The sequence below is a fragment of the Nerophis ophidion genome, linkage group LG12 (assembly GCF_033978795.1).
Source record: "Nerophis ophidion isolate RoL-2023_Sa linkage group LG12, RoL_Noph_v1.0, whole genome shotgun sequence".
Lineage (NCBI taxonomy): Eukaryota > Metazoa > Chordata > Actinopteri > Syngnathiformes > Syngnathidae > Nerophis > Nerophis ophidion.
The window spans coordinates 34,560,849-34,587,583 of record NC_084622.1 but is presented as its reverse complement, the minus strand read 5'-3'; the positions used below and the strand labels follow the sequence as shown (position 1 = coordinate 34,587,583).

Here is a 26,735-nt window from a genome sequence, read left to right as displayed (position 1 = left end):
CTGACTACGGTAACCATAATGGGCCGACAATCCATCAAGCAGTGCGGCTTCAAAGTCATACTAAAATATTTTGACAGATTTTTGAGTGCCCAGTGTAATGTTTTTTATTTTCAATGGAACATTTACAGTTTTGGTGTTGTTTACTGACGTCATATTTCAGTCTACACGTATATTTTATGTGTGACTACCATCTACTGGTCGATCATAATATTTTATTAGGACGTATCAAAGCACGTATTGGTATTTCAGACTTAGCCTTGTCTTGGTTTAACTCCTATCTTACTGACAGGATGCAGTGCGTCTCTCAGAACAATGTGACCTCTGACTATGTTAAGGTAACGTGTGGAGTTCCCGGGGTTCGGTTCTTGGCCCTGCACTCTTCAGCCTCTACATGCTGCCGCGAGGTGACATCATACGCAAATACGCTGTTAGCTTTCACTGTTATGCTGATGACACCAAACTCTACATGCCCCCAAAGCTGACCAACACGCCGAATTGTAGTCAACTGGGAGTGTGTCTTAATGAAATTAAACAATGGACGTCCGCTAACTTTTTGTAACTCAACGCCAAGAAAACGGAAATGCGGATTATCGGTCCTGCTAGACACCCACACCCATTTATTATTACCACCTTAACATTTGACCACCAAACAATTACACAGGGCAACTCGGTAAAGAGTCGAACCTCGGATTCAGGAGGAACAGTGTGGTTTTCGTCCTGGTCTTGGAACTGTGGACCAGCTCTATACTCTCGGCAGGGTTCTTGAGGGTGCATGGGAGTTTGCCCAACCAGTCTACATGTGCTTTGTGGACTTGGAGAAGGCATTCGACCGTGTCCCTCGGGAAGTCCTGTGGGGAGTGCTCAGAGAGTATGGGGTATCGGACTGTCTTATTGTGGCGGTCCGCTCCCTGTACAATCAGTGCCAGAGCTTGGTCCGCATTGCCGGCAGTAAGTCGAACACATTTCCAGTGAGGGTTGGACTCCGCCAAGGCTGTCCTTTGTCACCGATTCTGTTCATAACTTTTATGTAAATAATTTCTAGGCGCAGTCAAGGCGTTGAGGGGTTCAAGTTTGGTAACCGCAGGATTAGGTCTCTGCTTTTTGCAGATGATGTGGTCCTGATGGCTTCATCTGACCGGGATCTCCAGCTCTCGCTGGATCGGTTCGCAGCCGAGTGTGAAGCGACCTGAATGAGAATCAGCACCTCCAAGTCCGAGTCCATGGTTCTCGCCTGGAAAAGGGTGGAATGCCATCTCCGGGTTGGGGAGGAGACCCTGCCCCAAGTGGAGGAGTTCAAGTACCTAGGAGTCTTGTTCACGAGTGAGGGAAGAGTGGATCGTGAGATCGACAGGCGGATCGGTGCGGCGTCTTCAGTAATGCGGACGTTGTACCGATCCGTTGTGGTGAAGAAGGAGCTGAGCCGGAAGGCAAAGCTCTCAATTTACCGGTCGATCTACGTTCCCATCCTCACCTATGGTCATGAGCTTTGGGTCATGACCGAAAGGATAAGATCACGGGTACAAGCGGCCAAAATGAGTTTCCTCCGCCGTGTGGCGGGGCTCTCCCTTAGAGATAGGGTGAGAAGCTCTGCCATCCGGGAGGAACTCAAAGTAAAGCCGCTGCTCCTTCACATCGAGAGGAGCCAGATGAGGTGGTTCGGGCATCTGGTCAGGATGCCACCCGAACGCCTCCCTAGGGAGGTGTTTAGGGCACGTCCACCTAGTAGGAGGCCACGGGGAAGACCCAGGACACGTTGGGAAGACTATGTCTCCCGGCTGGCCTGGGAACGCCTCGGGATCCCCCGGGAAGAGCTAGACAAAGTGGCTGGGGAGAGGGAAGTCTGGGTTTCCCTACTTAGGCTGTTGCCCCCGCGACCCGACCTCGGATAAGCGGAAGATGATGGATGGATGGATGGAACTCGGTAAAGAATCTGAGCATTATTTTCGACCCAACTCTCTCGTTTGAGTTACACATTAAGAGTGTTACTAAAGCGGCCTTCTTTCATCTCCGTAATATCGCTAAAATTCATTCCATTTTGTCCACTAGCGACGCTGAGATCATTATTCATGCGTTCGTTACGTGTCGTTTCGATTACTGTAACGTATTATTTTTGGACCTCCCTATGTCTCGCATCAAAAGATTACAGTTGGTACAAAATGCTGCTGCTAGATTTTTGACAAGAACAAGAAAGTTTGATCATATTACACCTGTACTGGCTCACCTGCACTGGCTTCCTGTGCACTTAAGATGTGACTTTAAGGTATTACTACTTACGTATAAAATACTAAACGGCCTTGCTCCTTCCTATCTTGCTGATTGTAATGTACCATATGTTCCGGCAAGAAATTTGCGTTCAAAGAACTCCGGCTTATTAGTGATTCCCAGAGACTAAAAAAAGTCTGCAGGCTATAGAGCGTTTTCTCCAGTACTCTGGAAGGCTCAGTAACAGTTAGAGACGCTAAGTCAGTAGAAGCCTTTAAGTCCCATCTTAAAACTCATTTGTATACTCTAGCCTTTAAATAGACCCACCTTTTAGACCAGTTGATCTGCCGTTTCTTTTCTGCTCCTCAGGTTCGGTGGCAATGGATGAAGCGCTGCCTGTGCAAAGTCGTGACCCGGGGTGGACCACTCGTCTGTGCATCGGTTGGGGACGTCTCTACGCTGCGGAACTGTCTCCGCTCGGGATGGTCTCGTGCTGGCCCCACTATGGACTGGACTCTCACTATTATGTTAAATCCACTATGGACTGGACTCTCACAATATTATGCTAGCTCCACTCAACGTCCGTTGCATCAACGGCGGGGTCCCCACATCTGCGGTCCCCTCGAAGGTTTCTCATTGTCCCATTTGGTTGAGTTTTTCCTTGCCCTGATGTGGGATCTGAGCCGAGGATGTCGTTGTGGCTTGTGCAGCCCTTTAAGACACTCGTCATTTAGTACTTAATGAGTAAACATTGATTGATTGATTGACTTATCATTACACCATGTACCAAATAAAATTGCTTCGAGGTTGGTAAGCACAACAAGAATTATTCCGTACATTAGGCGCACCAGGTTAAAAGGCGCACTGTCGATTTATGAGAAAATTAAAAAGCTTTAGGTGCGCCTTTTAGTCCGAACAATACGGTAAGTGTTTGTTTGGGACGGCGTGGCGCAGTGGGAGAGTGGCTGTGCGCAACCCGAGGGTCCCTGGTTCAATCCCCACCTAGTACCAACCTCGTCACGTTCGTTGTGTCCTGAGCAAGACACTTCACCCTTGCTCCTGATGGGTGCTGGTTAGCGCCTTGCATGGCAGCTTCCTGCATCAGTGTGTGAATGTGTGTGTGAATGGGTAAATGTGGACGTAGTGTCAAAGCGCTTTGAGTACCTTGAAGGTAGAAAAGCGCTATACAAGTACAACCCATTTAACATTTATCATTCACATAGGGATTGTGAATGAGAGGCAAAATTCCTAAAAAAAAAGTGCAGTTTCCCTTTAAAGATGAACATCCATCATCTGGCTAAGTTCAGTTTTGTTGCATAAACTTGCATCGTTTCTCTCATGCAGTTGTTTTTAAAGTTTGTGTGTTTTGTGGCATTAGCATTCCCTATTATATGTGTTTCGGTTCTTGTAACATTTATTTCATTACAGCCTTTTTGATTTTCACAACTTTCCCATTGCATTTGTTTTTACTGTTGTTGTGTGTTTTCGGCTTTAGATCATTTGTGTCTGGAGCATCTGAATGTTTCCAACGGCCACCGTAACAAATGCATACGAAATGTTTTTTTTAAATATTTCTGTCCAATAATCACATTTGTTGACGTCACAATAATGTGTGTCAGTTGAATTATATGTAATGCACGTTAAAGCTGTTACCGGTTTCTCTCTAAGAAATAGAAAACAATAGGATTGGATGCCCATTTCCTTGAATAGTATCACCCCACATTATTTTGTAGGCGTAGCATTTTACACTCAATCTTTTAATAGGATCCATGACTTCTTACTGTACAGAACACTAAATGAAAAATATTATTTTTTTCTTTCCAATCAGAATTTACATTTATTATGTGGGCTAATCACTGCTCACTCGAGGCAATGTGGGAAATGCGATTAGTGCATAAGCTCTAATTAAGTCTGTGAGGCTTCACACACATTGCCAAAGCACTGGCAGGCGGCTTGCACACACACACACACACACTCTCACACACACACTCTTGGATTTGTTACCTTCTTGAGACCTCTGAATAATGCCTATCTCTTTAGGACCACCCGTTGTAGATATATAAAGATTTGTATTTACAACATTAATAAAAATACAAACTATGTAAATATAAAAAAGCTTGTTGTGAAAAATTAGCTGGAATTTCACAAGAAAAAGGTCCCAATTTCAGAAGAAAAACTTAGAATTTTGACAGTATTATAAAAAAAGTCGTCATTTTACTCAAAGCAAGTCAAAATTTTACAAGAAAAAACTAAACATTTATGCAATATTATGATAAAAGTTGTAATTTTACTCAATAACAGTTGCAATTTTATAAGAAAAGCTCAAAATGTTGGCAATTTTATGAAAAGAGTCGTAATTTTACACAAGTACACGAGTCAAGGGAGGGCGGGGGAGTACATGTCGGAGGGTCGCCAGGCCATGTGTCCCCGAATCCCCTGGGGACAAGTCAGGTGGCGGCGGCGAATTGAAAGCCGCTGCCGCAATTGTTTAGGCGGGGACCTCGGAAAGGCCACATCCGTGGCCGTCGGGGAGGGTGGTACACTTGGCGAGGCGGATGGCCGACGTGGAGGTGGGCGCGTCGGTGCCGTCGTCGTGGCAGGCTTGAAAGCAGTGGACGAGTCAGGCGCGGGTGCAGCAGACGAAGCATGCTCGGGTGCATCAGACGAAGCTGGCTCGGGTGCAGCAGACGAAGCAGGCTCGGGTCCAGCAGACAAAGCAGGCTCGGGTCCAGCAGACGAAGCAGGCGGCGAAGCTTGGCGTGTAAGGCCAGCTCGAGGTCACTGAGACGTCGTCAAGGAAACAGGCGTTGTCGTCATGGAAACAGGTGCTGGTGTGAGTTCCAGCCTTGGAGCAGGTGCTGGAGTGGGATCCAGCCTTGGATCAGGTGCTGGAGTGGAATCCAGCCTTGGATCAGGTGCTGGAGTGGAATCCAGCCTTGGATCAGGTGCTGGAGTGTGATCCAGCCTTGGATCAGGTGCCGTACTGGAATCCAGCCTTGGGTCAGGTGCTGGAGTGGGATCCAGCCTTGGATCAGGTGCTGGAGTGTGATCCAGCCTTGGATCAGGTGCTGGAGTGGGATCCAGACTTGGGTCAGGTGCTGGAGTGGGATCCAGACTTGGTTCAGGTGCTGGAGTGTTATCCAGACTTGGATCAGGTGCTGGAGTGGGATCAAGCCTTGGGTCAGGTGCTGGAGTGCGATCCAGCCTAGGACTTGGACTTGGACTAGGACCTGGACTTGGTCTTGGACTAGGACTTAGACTAGGACTAGGACTTGGACTAGGACTATGACTAGGACTTGGACTAGCGACAGGTGGTAGCCGTGGTGCAGGTGGAGGTTGCCTAGCTGGGGGTTGCGGTTTGGCAGGCCGAAAGTTAAGTTAAAGTACCAATGATTGTCACAGACACACAAGTTGTGGTGAAATGTGTCCTCTGCATTTGACCCATTCCCTTGATAACCCCCTTGGATGTGAGGGGAGCTGTGGGCAGCAGCGGTGCCGCGCCCGGGAATCATTTATGGTGATTTAAACCCCAATTCCAACCCTTGATGCTGAGTGCCAAGCAGGGAGGTAATGGGTCCCATTTTTACAGTCTTTGGTGTGACTCAGCCGGGGTTTGAACTCACAACCTACCAATCTCAGGGAGTACACTCTAACCACTAGGCCACTGAGTAGAAAGACCAGTGGTGGAGGCCGCGCCGGAGGTTGCGGCTTGGCGACCCGAAAGACCGGTGGCGGTGTCTAGCTGGGGGTTGTGGCTTGGCTGGGCGCAGCTGTGCTACCTCCGTAGCACAGCTACCAGAACTAGCCCCCCCCCCCCAAGAAGCGGATCCCAGACGCGCTCCCTGTGGTCTGGGATTGTCCTTAAGGGTGGGTGGAGGAAGGTCAGGAGGGGGGTAGACTCCTCCCCTCTTGATTGTCCAAAAAGTCTATTGCGCTCTGCAATAGCAGGCGGAGCCAAAGTCACTGGGCGGGACTTTGAAAACATGAGACTGAGACTGAAAAGATCTAAATTTAGAAAAAAAAATCTATCATAAGGATTAATTCTAGTACTAAATGCTTTAGTAGGCGGCTGACAAAGAAAGTAAACCGCATCTAAAAAAATTATTGGTGTATGATGTCATCGTTAGTGGGAGGGATGACGTCATTACGGGAAAGTGGCGAAACTTCGACAGCGGAGGTTTCCTCTTGGCTCACAGCCCAATCGGAAGATTAATTGGTAAAATTAAAAACTGAATTACCAAACCTCAGAGGGGAATACTGGACTGCTGTTGGTGTGCTGCTGTCTGGAGTAGGTGTCTTCGGGAGCGACACGTCCTGGCGAGGCGAAGACTCCATGCGGTCCAATGCGGGGGAACGAGTTGCTGGGTCCATTCTGTCACGCTCGTGGCGCATTGTGATGCGGGATTTCGTTCTCCCCACGGATGCAAAGGACACTCCGGATGACAACGTAAAGGTAAGATAATTTAATAACTCAGACACAGTACAAAACGGAAAGAAATAAACAAAAGAAACGCGTGCTGAACGTACGGGAAGCTAATGCTAACACTTAGCATAGATTAAGGAAACACTAGTGCAGCGTGCCGAACACAGGGAAGCTAAGGCTAACACTTAGCACAGATTCAGGAATCAGAAACATGAAAGCGATTGTTGCTTACCGCAAAACAATGGACCCAGGCCGACTGACGGGAGAGGTCAGGCTTAAATAACAAAACAATTACAACACAGGTGCGCGTGCGGAAACAAGTGGCAGGTGAAACTAATAAGTAACTATGGTGACAGAACAAACAAGGAAGTGCAACTAGGAACTAAGTCAAACGTTAGCAGAATATAATGTAAAAAAGATTCAAAACCTAAACATAATACAAAAAAATATTGAAATATTACAGAAACAGAAAGAATATGAGAAATTGTTTCCAATTTTATAAGAAAAAATTCGAGACTGCTTTTGGTAAAAAAAAAATTTGAGGGGGGGGGATTTTTGCTTTGTAAATGGTTTTTAATCTTCATTATTTACTTCAAGTTATTACAGTATGTCTCTATATACATAGTTATTTTTTTATTTTTTTTAATTAATTTAGGCCAAAGGGGGCGCATTTCAATTTCTTACACACACTTGTTATGACACATGTTGGCCATAGGGGGAGCACTTTTAAAACCGACACACAGTCAATTTGAAAAATCCCTCCTTTAAGGTACCACCCTAATTTTGATAAATTTCACCACCAGGGGTGCAAATGACATCTCTATGAAATCCTGACTTTGGAGCTTAGGCGCCGATTCCGTGGGCGCTTGGGCCCCCGAAGTAAATGTAGATTGGCACCTGTGCTTCAGAGCAATGTTCACGGACTTTAGTATTTGTCTTGCCATTAGATGCAATGGTTTTCCATATTAGGACCATGATTTTGGTCCTAACATATTCACTGGTCCTCATGTTGATGTCTCAAGAATTAAATAATTACAAGAACACACACACACACACACACACACACACACACACACACACACACACACACACACACACACACACACACACACATACGTGTTTGGGTGACATATGAGGACTTATGACAAAAACGTGACATATGGGGACATGCCTTTCCAATGGTCCTGCAGGCCTGGGAATCAGACGGTTAGTGAACCAGAATTTTAGAAACACAGTGGTCTATTGAGATTTTTGCAACTCTTTTGTTTTTTTCTGAACCTGATTTTTATGGTACATATGAGGACTTGTCAGGTTTAGGTGACAAATGAAGACCAGAGTGTTTAAGATTTCAAGTTTATGTGACATATGACGACCATGACGTCACAGAGTGTTTAAGATTTCAAGTTTATGTGACATATGATGACCATGACGTCACAGAGTGTTTAAGATTTCAAGTTTGTGAAATATGACAACCATGACGTCACAGAGTGTTTAAGATTTCAGGTTCATGTGACATATGATGACCATGACGTCACAGAGTGTTTAAGATTTCAAGTTTGTGAAATATGACAACCATGACGTCACAGAGTGTTTAAGATTTCAGGTTCATGTGACATATGAGGCTAATGACATCAGAGACTTAACAAAACCACCTGAGTTGGTTTAGTTGATGTGTTGTCATTTAAAAAAAAAATCCCCATCCCATGCTACTGTAATCTAAAACCAAGAAGAGTTTAAAAGAAACATGGGTAAAAATGTAATTGTCAACTAAGTGTAACTGAATTGTTTTTGTGGATTTTGTCGCTAAGAATTATCTGGAATAAATACAAAACGCTTGCTGTTTATTTTGCTTTTTTAATTGCTGGTAACATACTCAAACTACCACAGAAGATGTGTGAAAACATTTTTTTTCCCTTTTTTTAATATAATTCTGTTATGGATGTAGTACTTGATGGCAAGCCAATCTCTGTCCTGTAGAGCTACTAGTTCTTTATGGAGGCAGGCTTCACAATCTTTTTTACCTGGTACTTTGTTGCCAGTTACAAAATGCAACATGTGTCATTCAACTGCTTCCACTTCTTCCCCTTTGCAGCTGTCATAAAGGAGACAAAATACAATTTCTTACTGAAGGAATAATGACTATAACACAGTGAAAAGGTGCAAAACGTAATATAATATTCTAGTAAATGATGTGGATTATTTATTTACCCCGCTTTGGAGTGGACCAAGTGGAAGAAGCTTGAGACATACCTACTTCCAGCGATTTGTCCTGCTGTCAATCTGAAAGGAAGAATTAGAAAACTGTAAAAGTAAACATTTAACATATTGTGCTTTGTGAAGCAGCGGAGTATATGTGTTGTCTGTCTATTTATGAATAATGCAGACCAGGAGTGTTGGCTGAGTTCTTAACGTTTGCTTTCAGAGCGTGCATATCACAACATACAAGATGCCGTCATGGCGACACAACCTATACCGGGCTACCGCGCATGCTCGTCACTCCTGTTGCATGCTGGGTAGGGTAGTTCTTTTTTCCCCTGGCTCATAACATCACAATATAGTACCATGTATATGTGTTCAGTTTATCAAAGCACCAAGCAAACAGATATGGTCATAATTATTTTAAGTGCACCACGCAGAATAAACACAACATTATTAATATTGCTACTACGGATAATTTGATCAAAAATTCCCTAAAACAGCCCACTACCTATAATATAAGTTATTTAAACATAAGATCCCTGATAAAAAAAAATGTTTCTGCTGTTACCTCAGAAATTGCATGTTCAGATGTTATGATTGTGGCTCAGAGATTTGTATGTAGATTATATTTATTTTCCATAACAAACAGGATAACTTAAATACCCTGGCAGTGGCAATGAGCTTAAATGTTTGTATTTACATTTTTGGAGTTGATTTTCATAAAATTTGCTATTTAACTGCTACTGTTTAACAAGGACTGATTTAAATTGTGTTTGCTCAACAAATGTTTTGGCGCTTTTGTTCATGTGGGAGAATATTCCAATAAAGGTGCACTACACACTACTTTTGAATTCATTATTGGGCTTTGCGTATACAATGCATTTAATCGCGATTAATAAGAGAAATAGTGCGATTAACTTCGATTAAAAATTTTAGTCATTGCCCAGCCCTAATATATATACAAACCCCGTTTCCATAAAAGTTGGGAAATTGTGTTGGATGTAAATATAAACTGAATACAATGATTTGCAAATCCTTTTCAACCCATATTCAATTGAAAGCATTACAAAGACAACATATTTGATGTTCAAACTCAAACTTTTTTTTTTTTGCAAATAATAATTAACTTTGAATTTCATGGCTGCAACACGTGACAAAGTAGTTGGGAAAGGACATGTTCACCACTGTGTTACATCACATTTTCTTTTAACAACACTCAATAAACGTTTGGGAACTGAGGAAACTAATTGTTGAAGCTTTGAAAGTAGAATTCTTTACCATTCTTGCTTGATGTACAGCTTAAGTTGTCGTGTTTTACGCTTCATAATGCGCTACACATTTTCGATGGGAGACATGTCTGGACTGCAGGCGGGCCAGGAAAGTACCCGCACTCTTTTACTACGAAGACACGCTGTTGTAACACGTGGCTTGGCATTGTTTTGCTGAAATAAGCAGGGGCGTCCATGATAATGTTGCTTGGATGACAACATATGTTGCTCCAAAACCTGTATGGACCATTCAGCATTAATGGTGCCTTCTCAGATGTGTAAGTTACCCATGCTTTGGGCACTAATACACCCCCATACCATCACACATGCTGGCTTTTGAACTTTGCGCCGGATGGTTATTTTCCTCTTTGTTCCGGAGAACACCACGTCCACAATTTCCATATATAATTTGAAATGTGGACTCGTCAGACCACAGAACACTTTTCCACTTTGCATCAGTCCATCTTAGATGAGCTCGGGCCCAGCGAAGCCCGCGGCGTTCCTCTGTGTTGTTGATAAATGGCATTTGCTTTGCATAGTAGAGTTTTAACTTGCATTTACAGATGTAGCGACCAACTGTAGTAACTGACAGTGGTTTTCTGAAGTATTTCTGAGCCCATGTGGTGATATCTTTTACACACTGATGTCGGTTTTTAATGCAGTACATCGCTTACGTGCAGTGATTTCTCCAGATTCTCTGAACCTTTTGATAATTTTACGGACCGTAGATGGTAAAATCCCTAAATTCTTTGCAAAAAAAATGTTTAGCAGTTTTAACATCAAATATGTTGTCTTTGTAGCATATTCAACAGAATTGGGGTTGAAAATTCTTTGCAAATCATTGTATCCTGTTTATATGTACATCTAACACAATTTCCCAACTCATATGGAAACGGGGTTTGAATGTATTTATATATATATATAGCCTATTATTTGCGCACTATTTACAAGTTATGTAACAAAAACACGACCACCGAAAAAATACTTTGATCAAGGAAAACAGCGCTGCAGAAACCGGCTGTAAACAAGAGGCACTGCATTTTCTGAATTGAAACACTCATTTTAAAGCTTTGACATTAACATTTTAACACACACTAATCTGATTCAGAAAATATGAGGACCTTATATGAAACACACCTAGGTCTTTCTTGGTTCAAACAATATGAGGACATGACGAGTGCTCACATGTAGAATTTATGTTGTTGACTTGTAACATCTCCTGTTTTGCTAAACATGAGTTCCAAACTCCCTACTGACTAACATGGATGTACCCTTACGAAAATGTTGTCATGTAAACTGATCTGTGACAGATTAAAATTAATAAATGTCTTTCAAAATATAGGTTGGGTCAAATTTAGAGCAGATATAGTAAAAATAGACATGTAATAACCTGTTGGAGGGATGAAGTCGGTTTATGGCTGTCATCTGAATCTAGAGAATGTTGAGATAGAACCTCAAACAGTTGGTTTCTGCAACAAAACACAAAAATATAATGTCATAACTAATTAATTATAACATTCTCACCACTTTTTGTTGATAAAAATCTGAGCATACAATGCCAGATAAAGGGTAAAGATTATTACAGAGTTTCAGCTCTTAGACAATTCATTAAGAATGTAACACACACAAAAATCTGGTTCAGAAAATATGAGGACCTGAATTGAGACACTCATTTTAAAGCTTTGACATTAACATTGTAACACACATTTTCTGGTCCAGAAAATATGAGGACCTTATATGAAACACACCTAAGTCTTTCTTGCTTCAAACAATATAAGGACATGACGAGTGCTCACATGTAGAATTTATGTTGTTGACTTGTAACATCTCCTATTTTGCTAAACATGAGTTCTAAACTTTCTACTGACTAACATGGATGTACCCTTGCGAAAAAGTTGTCATATAAACTGATCTGTGAGAGATTAAAATAAATAAATGTCTTTCAAAATATAGGTTGGGTCAAATTTAGAGCAGATATAGTAAAAATAGACATGTAATAACCTGTTGGAGGGATGAAGTCAGTTAATGGCTCACATCTGAATCCGGAGAATGTTGAGATGGAACCTCAACAGTTGGTTTCTGCAACAAAACACAAAAATATAATGTCAGAACTAATTAATTATAACATTATCAGCACTTTTTGTTGATGAAACTCTCAGCATACAATGCCAGATAAATAGTAAAGATTATTACAGAGTTTCAGCTCTTAGACAATTAATTAAGAATATAAAACACACTAAAATCGGGTTCAGAAAATATGAGGACCTGAATTGAGACACTCATTTTAAAGCTTGGACATTAACATTGTAACACACACTAATCTGGTTTAGAAAATATGAGGACCTTATATGAAACACACCTAAGTCTTTCTTGGTTCAAACAATATAAGAACATGACGAGTGGTCACATGTAGAATGTATGTTGTTGACTTGTAACATCTCCTGTTTTGCTAAACATGAGTTCCAAACTCCTTACTGACTAACATGGATGTACCCTTACGAAAATGTTGTCATATAAACTGATCTGTGAGAGATTAAAATTAATAAATGTCTTTCAAAATATAGGTTGGGTCACATTTAGAGCAGATATAGTAAAAATAGACTTGTAATAACCTGTTGGAGGGATGAAGTCGGTTTATCGCTCACATCTGAATCTGGAGAATGTTGAGATAGAACCCCAACAGTTGGTGTCTGCAACAAAACACAAAAATATAATGTCAGAACTAATTAATTATAACATTAACAACCACTTTTGGTTGATAATATTCTGAGCATATAATTCTACATAAACAGTAAAGATTATTATAGCGTTTTAGCTCTTAGACTATTATTTAAGAATGTAACATTCACTAAAATGTGGTTCAGAAAATATGAGGACCTGGATTGAAACACTCATTTTAAAGCTTTGAATTAAACATTGTAACACACACTAATGTGGTTCAGAAAAATATGAGGACCTTATATGAAACACACTGAAGTCTTTTTTAGTTCAAACAATATGAGTACATGACAAGTGATCACATATAGAATTCATGTTGCTGACCTGTAACACCTCCTGTTTTGCTAAACATGAGTTGTAAATTCCACAGACTAACATGGATGTACGCTTAAAAAATGTTGTCATATAAACTGATCTGTGAGAGGTTAAAAGGATTAAATGTCTTTTGAAGAATAGGTTGTGTCAAGTTTTTAGCATATATAGGGCAGCACAGTGGAACAGGGGTTAGTGCATGTGCGTCACAAATCGAAGGTCCTGAGTAGTCCTGAGTTAAATCCTGGGCTCGTGATCTTTCTGTGTGGAGTTTGCATGTTCTCCCCGTGACTGCGTGGGTTCCCTCCGGGTACTCCGGCTTCATCATACCTCCAAAGACATGCACCTGGGGATAGGTTGATTGGCAACACTAAATTGGCCCTAGTGTGTGAATGTGAGTGTAAATGTTTGTCTATTTGTGTTGGCCGTGTAATGAGGTGGCGACTTGTCCAGGGTGTACTCCGCCTTCCGCCCGAATGCAGCTCAGATAGGCTCAAGCACACCCCGCCAACCCAAAAAAGGGACAGGTAGTAGAAAATGGATGGATGGATGGATAGTAAAATAGTCAAGTAATAACCTGTTGGAGGGATGAAGTCGGTTTATTGCTCACATGAATCTGGAGAATGTTGAGATAGAACATCAACAGTTGGTGTCTGCAACAAAACACATAAAAATAATGTTAGAACTTATTAATTATAACATTATCAGCACTTTTTGTTGTTAACATTATGAGCATATAATGCCAGATAAATAGTAAAGATATTTATAGAGGGTTTCTGTCTCTTGTCCCGCTCATGTCTTGAGATGAACTTCCCTCGGTACTCGACCACAAAAGAACCTTTTTAAATTGATGCAAGAGCAAATACACCATATCCTGATAAAACAGTTTATCAATTAATAATGTTTGGAATATCTGTTTTAAAAAGGAATAATAATAGTCGTTACTTGACTAAAAATTCAATTACAAACAGAATTACTCTTTCATAAATGTAAATAATTATAAAATTAAGTACAAACCCCGTTTCCATATGAGTTGGGAAATGGTGTTAGATGTAAATATAAACAGAATACAATGATTTGCAAATCATTTTCAAGCCATATTCAGTTGAATATGCTACAAAGACAACATATTTGATGTTCACTCTGATAAACATTTTTTTGGTGCAAATAATCATTAACTTTAGAATTTGATGCTAGCAACACGCAACAAACAAGTTGGGAAAGGTGGCAATAAATACTGATAAAGTTAAGAAATGCTCATCAAACACTTATTTGGGACATCCCACAGGTGTGAAGGCTAATTTGGAACAGGTGGGTGCCATGATTGGGTATAAAAACAGCTTCCCAAAAATGCTCAGTCTTTCACAGGAAAGGATGGGGCGAGGTACACCCCTTTGTCCACAACTGCGTGAGCAAATAGTCAAACAGTTTAAGAACAACGTTTCTCAAAGTGCAATTGCAAGAAATTTACTGATTTCAACATCTACGCTCCATGATATCATCAAAAGGTTCAGAGAATCTGGAGAAATCACTCCACGTAACCGGCATGTCTGGAAACTAACATTGAATAACCGTGACCTTCGATCCCTCAGACGGCACTGTATCAAAAACCGACATCAATCTCTAAAGGATATCACCACATGAGTTCAGGAACAATTCAGAAAACCACTGTCACTAAATACAGTTTGTTGCTATATCTGTAAGTGCAAGTTAAAGCTCTATTCAATCAATCAATCAATGTTTACTTATATAGCCCTAAATCACTAGTGTCTCAAAGGGCTGCACAAACCACTACAACATCCTCGGTAGGCCCACATAAGGGCAAGGAAAACTCACACCCAGTGGGACGTCGGTGACAATGATGACTATGAGAACCTTAGAGAGGAGGAAAGCAATGGATGTCGAGCGGGTCTAACATGATACTGTGAAAGTTCAATCCACAATGGATACAACACAGTCGCGAGAGTCCAGTCCAAAGAGGATCCAAGACACAGCAGCGAGAGTCCCGTTCACAGCGGAGCCAGCAGGAAACCATCCCAAGCGTAGGCGGACCAGCAGCGCAGAGATGTCCCCAGCCGATACACAGGCGAGCAGTACATGGCCATCGGATCGGACCGGACCCCCTCCACACGGGAGAGTGGGACATAGAAGAAAAAGAAAAGAAACGGCAGATCAACTGGTCTAAAAAGGGAGTCTATTTAAAGGCTACAGTATACAAATGAGTTTTAAGGTGAGACTTAAATGCTTCTACTGAGGTAGCATCTCGAACTGTTACCGGGAGGGCATTCCAGAGTACTGGAGCCCGAACGGAAAACGCTCTATAGCCCGCAGACTTTTTTTGGGCTTTGGGAATCACTAATAAGCCAGAGTCCTTTGAACGCAGATTTCTTGCCGGGACATACGGTACAATACAATCGGCAAGATAAGATGGAGCTAGACCGTGTAGTATTTTATACGTAAGTAGTAAAACCTTAAAGTCACATCTTAAGTGCACAGGAAGCCAGTGCAGGTGAGCCAGTACAGGTGTAATGTGATCAAACTTTCTTGTTCTTGTCAAAAGTCTAGCAGCCGCATTTTGTACCAACTGTAATCTTTTAATGCTAGACATGGGGAGACCCGAAAATAATACGTTACAGTAGTCGAGGCGAGACGTAACAAACGCATGGATAATGATCTCAGCGTCTTTAGTGGACAGAATGGAGCGAATTTTAGCGATGTTACGGAGATGAAAGAAGGCCGTTTTAGTAACGCTTTTAATGTGTGCCTCAAAGGAGAGAGTTGGGTCGAAGATAATACCCAGATTCTTTACCGTGTCGCCTTGTTTAATTGTTTGGTTGTCAAATGTTAGAGTTGTATTATTATGCAAAGCGAAAGCCAATTATCAACATCCAGAAACGCCGCCGGCTTCTCTGGGCCCGAGATCATCTAAGATGGACTGATGCAAAGTGGAAAGGTGTTCTGTGGTCTAACGAGCCCACATTTCAAATTTTTTGGGGAAATATTCGACACCGTTTCATCCGGACCAAAGGGGAAGCGAACCATCCAGACTGTTATCGACGCAAAGTTGAAAAGCCAGCATCTGTGATGGTATGGGGGTGCATTAGTGCCCAAGGCATGGGTAACTTACACATCTGTAAGTTACCCATCTGTTTGGAACAACATTTGCTGCCATTTAAGCGCCGACTTTTTCATGTGCGCCCCTGCTTATTTCAGCAAGACAATGCCAAGCCACATTCAGCACGTGTTCAGCTTCATAAAAAAAGAGTGCAGGTACTTTCCTGGCCGGCCTGCAGTCCTATCAAAAATGTGTGGTGCATTATGAAGCGTAAAATACGACAGAGGAGACCCCGGACTGTTGAAGGACTGAAGCTCTACATAAAACAAGAATGGGAAAGAATTCCACCTTCCAAGCTTCAACAATTAGTTTCCTCAGTTCAAACGATTATTGAGTGTTGTTGAAAGAAAAGGTGATGTAACACAGTGGTGAACATGCCCTCTCCCAACTACTTTGGCACGTATTGCAGCCATGAAATTCTAAGTTAATTATTATTTGTAAAAAAAATTATTCCGTTTGGATTTACATCCAACACAATTTCCCAACTCATATGGAAACGGGGTTTGTAATTAATGTGTTACTTGAAAAAGAAAAGTTTAAAATATCTAGCATATGCAGTTGAGAGACATTTCATGAGAGCAGAGTGTGTGTGTGCCTTTAAAAAGCTGTGCCTTTTGCCAAGTGACGTGGGACTTCAGCGCCCAGACATAGCAAAATAGTTCAGCTGTATTTTTTAGCTTAGCAGTGGCAGTTAAGATAGTTCTGTTGAATGTTTTTGTTTGCGTGTGGATGAGGCCTCTTTCTATTTGATATCGTGTTCGTAATTACTTCCGGGGGTTGCTTTCATTAGTAAAAAGATATTACTGCACTAAACCTTTTGTGCTTCTAACGCTGTCTTGTTGACATACAATCACATCAAAAGTAGCATGCCAGATTACATAAAACGCATCGTAACAGCGTTGTAGCGTACATAAAAGTTATTAGATTACTCGTTACCGGTAAAAGTAACAGCATTAGTAACATCGTTTTCATATACCGCTGTTATACCATCCATCCATCCATCCATCATCTTCCGCTTTTCCGAGGTGAGGTCGCGGTGGCAACAGCCTAAGCAGGGAAACCCAGACTTCCTTCTCTCCAGCCACTTCGTCTAGCTCTTCCCGGGGGATCCCGAGGCGTTCCCAGGCCAGCCGGGAGACATAGTCTTCCCAAAGTGTCCTGGGTCTTCCCCGTGGCCTCTTACCGGTTGGACGTGCCCTAAACACCTCCCTAGGGAGGCGTTCGGGTGGCATCCTGACCAGATGCCCGAACCACCTCATCTGGCTCCTCTCCATGTGGAGGAGCAGCGGCTTTACTTTGAGTTCCTCCCGGATGGCAGAGCTTCTCACCCTATCTCTAAGGGAGAGACCCGCCACACGGCGGAGGAAACTCATTTCGGCCGCTTGTACCCGTGATCTTATCCTTTCGGTCATGACCCAAAGCTCATGACCATAGGTGAGGATGGGAACGTAGATCGACCGGTAAATTGAGAGCTTTGCCTTCCGGCTCAGCTCCTTCTTCACCACAACGGATCGATACAACGTCCGCATTACTGAAGACGCCGCACCGATCCGCCTGTCGATCTCACGATCCACTCTTCCCCCACTCGTGAACAAGACTCCGAGGGGCCATAGAGGTCGGGTGCATTGTGAGCTGGGCGGCAGCCGAAGGCAGGGCACTTGGCGGTCCGATCCTCGGCTACAGAAGCTAGCTCTTGGGACGTGGAACGCTGTTATTCCAAACACTTCTAATTAAAGCCATATAATACAACCTCTATTAGACAGTAAGGAAATGATCCAAATGAGATGTTGATACAGTTACCATTGATATGATACATAACAAGACATACCTTTCCAATCATTGATCCACTGGGCCTTAAAACAAGACTTGTCACATCCAGATCAAATAAACTCGGTGGCTTCAGCCTCAGGATTACGTCTCGCTCTTCTTTTGGACACGATGTCTATTTCATGTGTTGATGCGCCTAACAAATCCACACATAAAAATGAAAAAGGTCAGTGACACAGAAATAAAACAAAGAACTAAACCCTTCAAAAACTGTTGAATTTAGGCTCAATGCAGACATGAAGCTTCTCAAACAAAGAACTAATGTAACAATATCAGTAACATGCCAACTCCACAGTGCTTATCAGCTTGAAATATTTGTATTTGAGAAAAAGTATAAACAATTTGAAGAACTCTAGTCTGTCTTGTTTAAAATTAAGAAAAGGTTTACTAGCATAGTGATCAAGGGTGATGGGTCAAATGGAGAGAATAATTTCACCACACCTAGTGTGTGACAATCACTGCTACATATAATCTTCCATGCAACTTTAAAAAAAAAATGTTAAATGCCTTGGCCTTGGCCCAGAACTGAAATGCTTAATTTAACCTCATAAAATCAAATCTGATTGCAATTAATAACAACAACATTTAACTGTTGTTTATAATGAACTATTTTCCTATGTTAAAAAACATTGGTCTATTTAATTACGTTAAACTCCATTTTATGCTCACCTGATTAAACCATGCTGTCGAAGACTGTCAAAGATGGTTTGTGGCCAAGATAGATGTCCCCTTCCGGTGATGCAGGTCCCGGAAGTGATGTTCACTGAGCGCTCTGTTGTGCTCAAAATCGTATGTGAAGTTGTGTATTTCGATTATAAATGGTCCTTTTGGAAAACCCTTTTTTAATATATATTCAATATTAAGTGTGATACATGAGCTGTATAACTTCCATGATGAAAATAGTTAACTAGTGATTTAGCCATCTGTTAGGAGCAGACATCGTCCAGCGGCCAATCAGGCGGCGCCTAACTGAAAATTGGACCAATCAGACGCCGAGACTCTTCAGAGTGGGCGGAAGTAACCATCTTGAATACAATGTAAAGTGAATACCTCCAAAAACAATCCCCATATTAATCCTAAATTTGCCCCAAAGATAAAAATACCCAAATAATGTGCTATTGTAACCATTTGAAAATATTAAATACTGTGTGTAGTTTGAATTGCATTTGAATTATCGCCTTTGTCTCAATCAAGGTTGAAGGTTGTTTTTTTTTTATGCAAAAACCTACATTTCAGGCACATTTAAAGCAATTATTGTGCGGCATTGTATTTTAGTCAACAGAATAGCAAAAAGTCCAATACAGTAAAATACTGAATCAAACAAATTAAATCATCACCATAATCCCTTTATTACTAATTGTCTAGCCCAAATCCTCTCCAGATAAACCAAATTAATAGATAAAACTAACACTAAAAAGGATGAGATCATCAGATCAGTTGAAAATGTGTTGTTATTTGATTCAGAATTCAAGAGTATGTTTATTGCTGTAATGGTTAGATGTTTTTCAAAATGTTGGAGTGTGTGAGTTTCTGACCCACATGACATATGAGGACATATGACATATGAGGACAAGTGTGTGTGTGTGTGTGTCATAATAGCAAAGATGGCCACTAGGGGCAAAATCGAAGGTGACCAAAAAAATTAAACACACTTTCACACACTTTTTCTGAAAATTTGACAAATGAAGACTTTAGAGATTTTTGGTCTGGGAACATGCTGGGAGGGTGTAGAACACGATAGCATTGCGGGAAATATGGGGACATGGAAAATGTCCTCATATTTCAACAGGTCCTCATATGTAAGGTGAAATTTCATAAAAATGTCCCCATATGTCACTTTGACAAACGCACACACACAAACATTTTTGTATTATTTACCTTCTTGAGACCTCCGAAAAATGCTTCACTCAAGGCAAGTCAACATTTGTAAAAGAAAAACTGAACATTTGTGCAATGTTATGAAAAATGTTGGAATTCTACTCAATAACAGTCGCAATTTTACAAAAACAGCTTAAATTATGGCAATTTTATGAAAAGAGTCGTAATTTTAAATGACAAAAATCACAATTTCAAAAGAAAACTTAAAAATGTTGGCAATATTATAATAATCAGAATTTCACTTAGCAAAATTATGACAAAAGTCATAATTTTACTTCAAAAATGTCACTGTTTAACAAGAATGACAAAAAAATTGGCAACGTTGTGTTAAAAGTCAGAATTTTATATGAAAAATGTCACTGTTTTGTATTAATAAGTAAGTATAAAAGTAATAATTTATGAAAAAATATTGAAATATTACAGAAACAGAAAGAATATGAGAAATTGTTCCCAATTTTATAAGAAACAATTCAACACAATGACAAAGACTGCTTTTAGTAAAAAAATTTGGGGGGTGGGGGGGGGGGGGGGGGTTGGATTGTAAATGGTTTCTAATCTTCATTATTTACTTCAAGTTATTACAGTATGTCTCTATATACATAGTTATTTAAAAAATAATAATTTTGGCCAAGGGGGGCGAATTTCAATTTTTTACACACACTTTTTATTACACATGTTGGCCATAGGGGGGAGCACTTTTAAAACCGACAGACAGTCAATTTGAAAAAAACCCTCCTTTTTGGGACCACCCTAATTTTGATAAATGAGATCTATATGAAGGCCCTGCGATGAGGTGGCGACTTGTCCAGGGTGTACACTGCCTTCCGCCCGATTGTAGCTGAGATAGGCGCCAGCGCCCCCCGCAACCCCAAAAGGGAATAAGCGGTAAAAAATGGATGGATGGATCTCTATGAAATCCTGACTTTGGAGCATGGGCGCTGATGTCGAACACTTACATGGGATTGTTGGCAACTTCCATCCATCCATCCATTTTTTACCGCTTATTCCCTTTCGGGGTCGCGGGGGGCGCTGGCGCATATCTCAGCTATAATCGGGCGGAAGGCGGGGTACACCCTGGACAAGCCGTGTTGGCAACTTTCAATCTTTAAAATATTTTTGGAAAAATCAATCTTGTTGTTGTTAATTTTGTGGCGAGTTTGGTCCGTTTTACAAAATAATAAAGCCACAAATCATATAGATAGATAGATAGATAGACAGATAGATGGATGGATAGTACTTTATTGATTCCTTCAGGAGAGTTCCTTCAGGAAAATGAAAAATTCCAGCAGCAGTGTACAGAGTGAAGATCAATTAAACAGTAAAAAGTAAATAATGGGGTTATAATAGAAACAAAATAGAAAAATATTACAATAAGAATAAAAATAAAAAGCAACAATGAGAATAAAAATATAACAGTAAAATAAGAGTATAACAAGAGAAACTAGGCAGCAGTGACCATGTTATGAAAACATATTGCACTGTTATTAGAGCTGTGAATCTTTGGGTGTCCCACGATTCGATTCAATATTTATTCTTGGGGTCACGATTCGATAATATATCGATGTTTTCGATTCGATTCAATTCTCGATTCAAAAACGATATTTTTCCGATTCAAAACGATTCTGTATTTATTCAATGCATAGGATACCCCAGTCTGCTGACATGCAAGCAGAGTAGTAGATTTAAAAAAAAAAAAAAAGCTTTTATAATTGTAAAGGACAATGTTTTATCAAATGATTGCAATAATGTAAATTTGTTTTAACTATTAAACAAACCAAAAATAAGACTTATCTTATCTTTGTGAAAATATTGGACACAGTGTGTTGTCAAGCTTATGAGATGCGATGCAAGTGTAAGCCACTGTGACACTATTGTTCTTTTTTATTATTTTTATAAATGTCTAATGATAATGTCAATGAGGGATTTTTAATCACTGCTATGCTGAAATTATAACTAATATTGATATTGTTGTTGATAATATTCATTTTTGTTTCACTACTTTTGGTTTGTTCTGTGTCGTGTTTGTGTCTCCTCTCAATTGCTCTGTTTATTGCAGTTCTAAGTGTTGCTGGGTCAGGTTTGGTTTTGGAATTGGATTGCATTGTTATGGTATTGAAAATCGATTTTTTTCAAAATGAGAATCAATTCTGAATCGCACAACGTATTCGATTCGATTCGATCCGTATTCGAATCGATTTTTTCCCCACACCCCTAACTGTTATTGTTTTGCATCCCCTGTCATCCGAGTACCCCCCGCACCCCTCCCCAGAGCGAAGTTGTACAGTCTAAATATGGGATATTAACTTCGCTGAACGTCTTTTTTTTGTTTTGTTTTTTCAAAACACACACACACACACACACACACACACACACACACACACACACACACACACACACACACACACACACACAGCACCCACTGGCAGAAATGTAGATTGCCGCCTGTGCTTTGGAGCAATGTTCACGGACTCTAGTATTTGGCTCTCTATTAGATGAAATGGTTTTCCGTCATGGGACCATGATTTCGGTCCTAACTTGTTCACCGTTCCTCTCATGTTGATGTCTCAAGAGGGGTAGAATTACAAGCACACACACACACAAACACACACACACACACGCACACACACACACGCACGCACACACACACACACACACACACACACGCACACACACAGATGTACAGTAGCAGTGCGCGCGCACACAGAGGATGGATGCGTTGGGTTGCACAGTGCGCCCCTAGCGGTTAAAACTCTTGTTTAAAAGCAGGTGGCGAGCAGCGGTGCGCCACAGTGAAGCCTGACGCTTGACTTCGACCGAAAAGGCACACAAAAGTTATTAGTGGACTTAAAAAAAACCTGCAACTTGGGCGAACATCACCATGGCCAACACACCGCAGCCTCCTCACCTGCACTTGGCTGAAGTCACCGCGTCCCAGTTCCTCGACATCTGGAAGCATTTTGATTCTGATGGTGAGACCTTTTTTCTTCTTCTTTCTTTTCTTTCGGTATTCAGCATCAAAAAAATAACAATATTTGAAAATTAAGACTAATATATAGTCGTTAATCTTCGGTTTAGGTAAAGTAACACTTTTAATCAAATAATTAGTCCACTTCCTCCGAACAGGAAGTGGACTAAATTAATTAAACAGCTGTTTTCTACGAGTTGCATTCAAGACATTTTAAAAACGTTGGACATTTCACAAATGGTCATTATGATACTTGAACATATAATAAAATGACTCTTAAACTATGGCTGATATATATATTAATATAAGCGGGGACACTATAATTTTAAACGATAATGATTTAAAAGGGGAGTGAAAGTATTATTCCGCAATTTCGCCATCCGTTTGATTTGTGTTAATTGCTGCTTCTTTAATCATATAAAAAGTGAGACAATACAAATACATTTGTGATTAATATGTCAATTTGATTGGTTTCCATTGGCAATAAAAATCTCGCTCCTTGATATGTTGTCAATAAATGCAGCGTCAGGCGACATGTTCCCTAAAAAAAAAAAAAAAAAAGCTTCATACTGAAGGTCCTATCGATCCAGTATCTGTCAGTTTAGATTTATCATTGTTGTAATTTATCTTTAGCACCTCCAGCCTCTCTTTTCCTCCTCTCTAAGCTGATGCATTGATGCCATATTCATGAATAATTTGCACATTGGAGTACTGTATTCCCAATACCAATACTTTGGTACCGGTACCGGTACCGAAATTATTTTGATACCTTTTGGTACTTTTTTTAATGAAGGGGGCCACAAAAAATGTAATCCATCCATCTATTTCCTACCGATTATTCCCTTTGGGGTCGCAGGGGGCGCTGGCGCGTATCTCAGCTACAATCGGGCGGAAGGCGGTGTACACCCTGGACAAGTCGCCACCTCATCGCAAAAATTATGTCGATATCGGTTTTATTTTAACAAAAAAATCTTACGATACATTAAACATATGTTTCTTATTGCAAGTTTGTCCTTAAAAAAATAATGAACATAAAAGACAACTTGTCTTTTATTAGTAAGTAAGCAAACAAAGGCTCCTAATTTAGTCTGCTGGCATATGCAGTAACATATTGTGTCATTTACCATTTTATTGTTTTGTCTAAATTATCAATGTGGTGGAAAATGAATTATTAATCTACTTGCTCAATAACTGTTAATATCTGCTTACTTTCTGTTTTAACATGTTCTATCTACACTTCTGTTAAAATGTAATCAACACTTCTTTTGTTGGTTGATACTTTACATTAGTTTTGGATGATACCACAAATTTCAATCAATCAATGTTTATTTATATAGCCCTAAATCACAAGTGTCTCAAAGGGCTGCACAAGCCACAACGACATCTGCGGTACAGAGCCCACATAAAGGCAAGGAAAAACTCACCCCAGTGGAACGTCGATGACAATGATTATGAGAAACCTTGGAGAGGAACGCATATGTGGGGAACCCCCCCCCCCCCAATATATATGGATCCAAAATAACAGTGAGAGTCCGGTCCAGTCCATAGTGGATCCAAATTTGGGTGTCAATATGATACCAAGTCGTTACATGATCATACATTGGTCATATTCAAAGTCCTCATGTGTCCAGGGACATATTTCCTGAGTTTATAAACATCCATTCATCCATTTTCTAATGCTTGTCCCTTTTTGGGGTCGCCGCGGGTGCTGGAGCTGCATTCAGGTGAAAGGCAGGGTACACCCTGGACAAGTCCCCACCTCTTCGCAGGGCCAACACAGATAGACAGACCTTATTCAGACTCACATTCACACACTATGGCCGATTTAGTGTTGCCCATCAACCTATCCCCAGGTGCATGTCTTTGGAAGTGGGAGGAAGCCGGAGTATCGGGAGGGAACCCACGCAGTCACTGGGAGAACTTGCAAACTCACGTTTTTAAAAAATGAAAGAAGTGAAGTGAAGTGAACTGAATTATATTTGTATAGCACTTTTCTCTAGTGACTCAAAGCGCTTTATATAGTGAAACCCAATATCAAAGTTACATTGAAACCAGTGTGGGTGACCCTGGGAGCAGGTGGGTAAAGTGTCTTGCCCAAGGACACAACGGCAGTGGCTATGATAGCAGAAGGTGGAATCGAAACTGCAACCCTCAAGTTGCTGGCACGGCCACTCTACCAACCGAGCTATATAGAAGATGTTGTGATATATATTTTCTATATATATATACATATATATCTCAATATTTTGCCTTGGACTTGAATGAACACTTGATGCATATAATCACAGCAGTATAATGATTCCATGCGTCTACTAGAAACTAGTGAGCATCCTGGATGATGCCAGTCACCCTCTGCATAGCGTTATCAGTAGCCAGAGGAGCCTGTTCAGTGCTAGACTGCTTCATCCCAAGTGCAGGACTAATAGACTCAAGAACTCCTTTGTCCCACACGCCATTAGACTGTACAACTCCTCTCTGGGACGGGGGACGGGGGGTATTAGGATGACAGGGGATGCAAAACATTAACAGTGCAATACTTTTTCATAACATGGTCACTACTGCCTACTTTGTCTTGTTATATTCTTATTTTACTGTTATATTGTTATTCCCATTGTTTTTATTCTTTTTGTAATATTTCTCTATTTTGTTTCCTTTTAAAGCCCTGTTATTTACTTTTTACTTTTTTCTTTAAATTGATCTCAACTCTGTACACTGCTGCTGGAATTTTAATTTTCCTGAAGGAACTCTCCTGAAGGAATCAATAAAGTACTATCTATCTATCTATCTACATTAAAACATTCTTGTTCATACTGCATTAATATATGCTCATTTTAAACTTCCATGCAGGGAAGGAAATCACAACTAAGTCAATTGACCAAAACTGTATTTGTTGGTGAGGGAAGAGTGGATCGTGAGATCGACAGGCGGATCGATGTGGCGTCTTCAGTAATGCGGACGTTGTACCGATCCGTTGTGGTGAAGAAGGAGCTGAGCCGGAAGTCAAAGCTCTCAATTTACCGGTCGATCTAAGTTCCCATCCTCACCTATGGGCATGAGCTTTGGGTCATGACGGAAAGGATAAGATCACGGGTACAAGCGGCCGAAATGAGTTTGGCGGGTCTCTCCCTTAGAGATAGGGTGAGAAGTTCTGCCATCCGGGAGGAACTCAAAGTAAAGCCGCTGCTCCTTCACATCGAGAGGAGCCAGATGAGGTGGTTCGGGCATCTGGTCAGGATGCCACCCGAACGCCTCCCTAGGGAGGTGTTTAGGGCACGTCCAACCGGTAGGAAGCCACGGGGAAGACCCAGGACACGTTGGGAAGATTATGTCTCCCGGCTGGCCTGGGAACGCCTCGGGATCCCCCGGGAAGAGCTAGACGAAGTGGCTGGGGAGAGGGAAGTCTGGGTTTCCCTGCTTAGGCTGTTTCCCCCGCGACCCGACCTCGGATAAGCGGAAGATGATGGATGGATGGATGGATGTATTTGTTAAACAGTTATTATCAGGTGACTTTTCAAATGATGCTACATATTACCAGGAATGCTAATTTTGGTAGCAACGCTTTTGGCATACACTTGACAAATTACGGTTTTCTATTCGACATATTCCCGCTTGAAGCCAAAAAAAACACCACCAGATGATGGACCCCGTGCTGTTTTTTTCGGGAATTAATTCTTCCTTCATTTGTTACCAGATTCGGACCTACTGTCTCTCGTATTACCACTCGCACGGCTTCGCTAGCATCACAGCTAACGTTAGCCATGCTGCTACCTCTCTGTTGGGCGAGGGCGTATACGTATGTGACGTATGACGTGACAGGATGTGACATAT

At 41.2% G+C, this 26,735-nt stretch overlaps 1 protein-coding gene and 1 long non-coding RNA gene across 3 annotated transcripts in view; one reads left to right on the top strand and one right to left on the bottom strand.

The window, feature by feature from the left end:
* Positions 1-7,674: 7,674 nt before the first annotated feature.
* Positions 7,675-18,721, bottom strand: LOC133563356 (uncharacterized). Of its 2 annotated transcripts, XR_009809033.1 has the most exons (7): positions 18,066-18,721; positions 13,700-13,775; positions 12,705-12,782; positions 12,094-12,171; positions 11,483-11,561; positions 8,834-8,905; positions 7,675-8,717 (listed from the first exon to the last, which is right to left on the bottom strand). It is a non-coding gene; the product is annotated as an uncharacterized LOC133563356 (long non-coding RNA). The 2 variants fall into 2 exon arrangements; XR_009809032.1 differs by lacking the exons at positions 13,700-13,775; positions 18,066-18,721 and having other exon boundaries at positions 12,705-13,088.
* A 3,985-nt stretch (positions 18,722-22,706) lies between these two features.
* calb2a (calbindin 2a) overlaps positions 22,707-26,735 on the top strand; it is a 73,795-nt gene continuing 69,766 nt past the window's right edge. Inside the window, exon 1 of the mRNA XM_061917440.1 lies at positions 22,707-22,911. Coding sequence (XP_061773424.1) covers positions 22,821-22,911 — 91 coding nt within the window. The 5' untranslated portion in view covers positions 22,707-22,820. The remainder of the gene's footprint in view (positions 22,912-26,735) is intronic.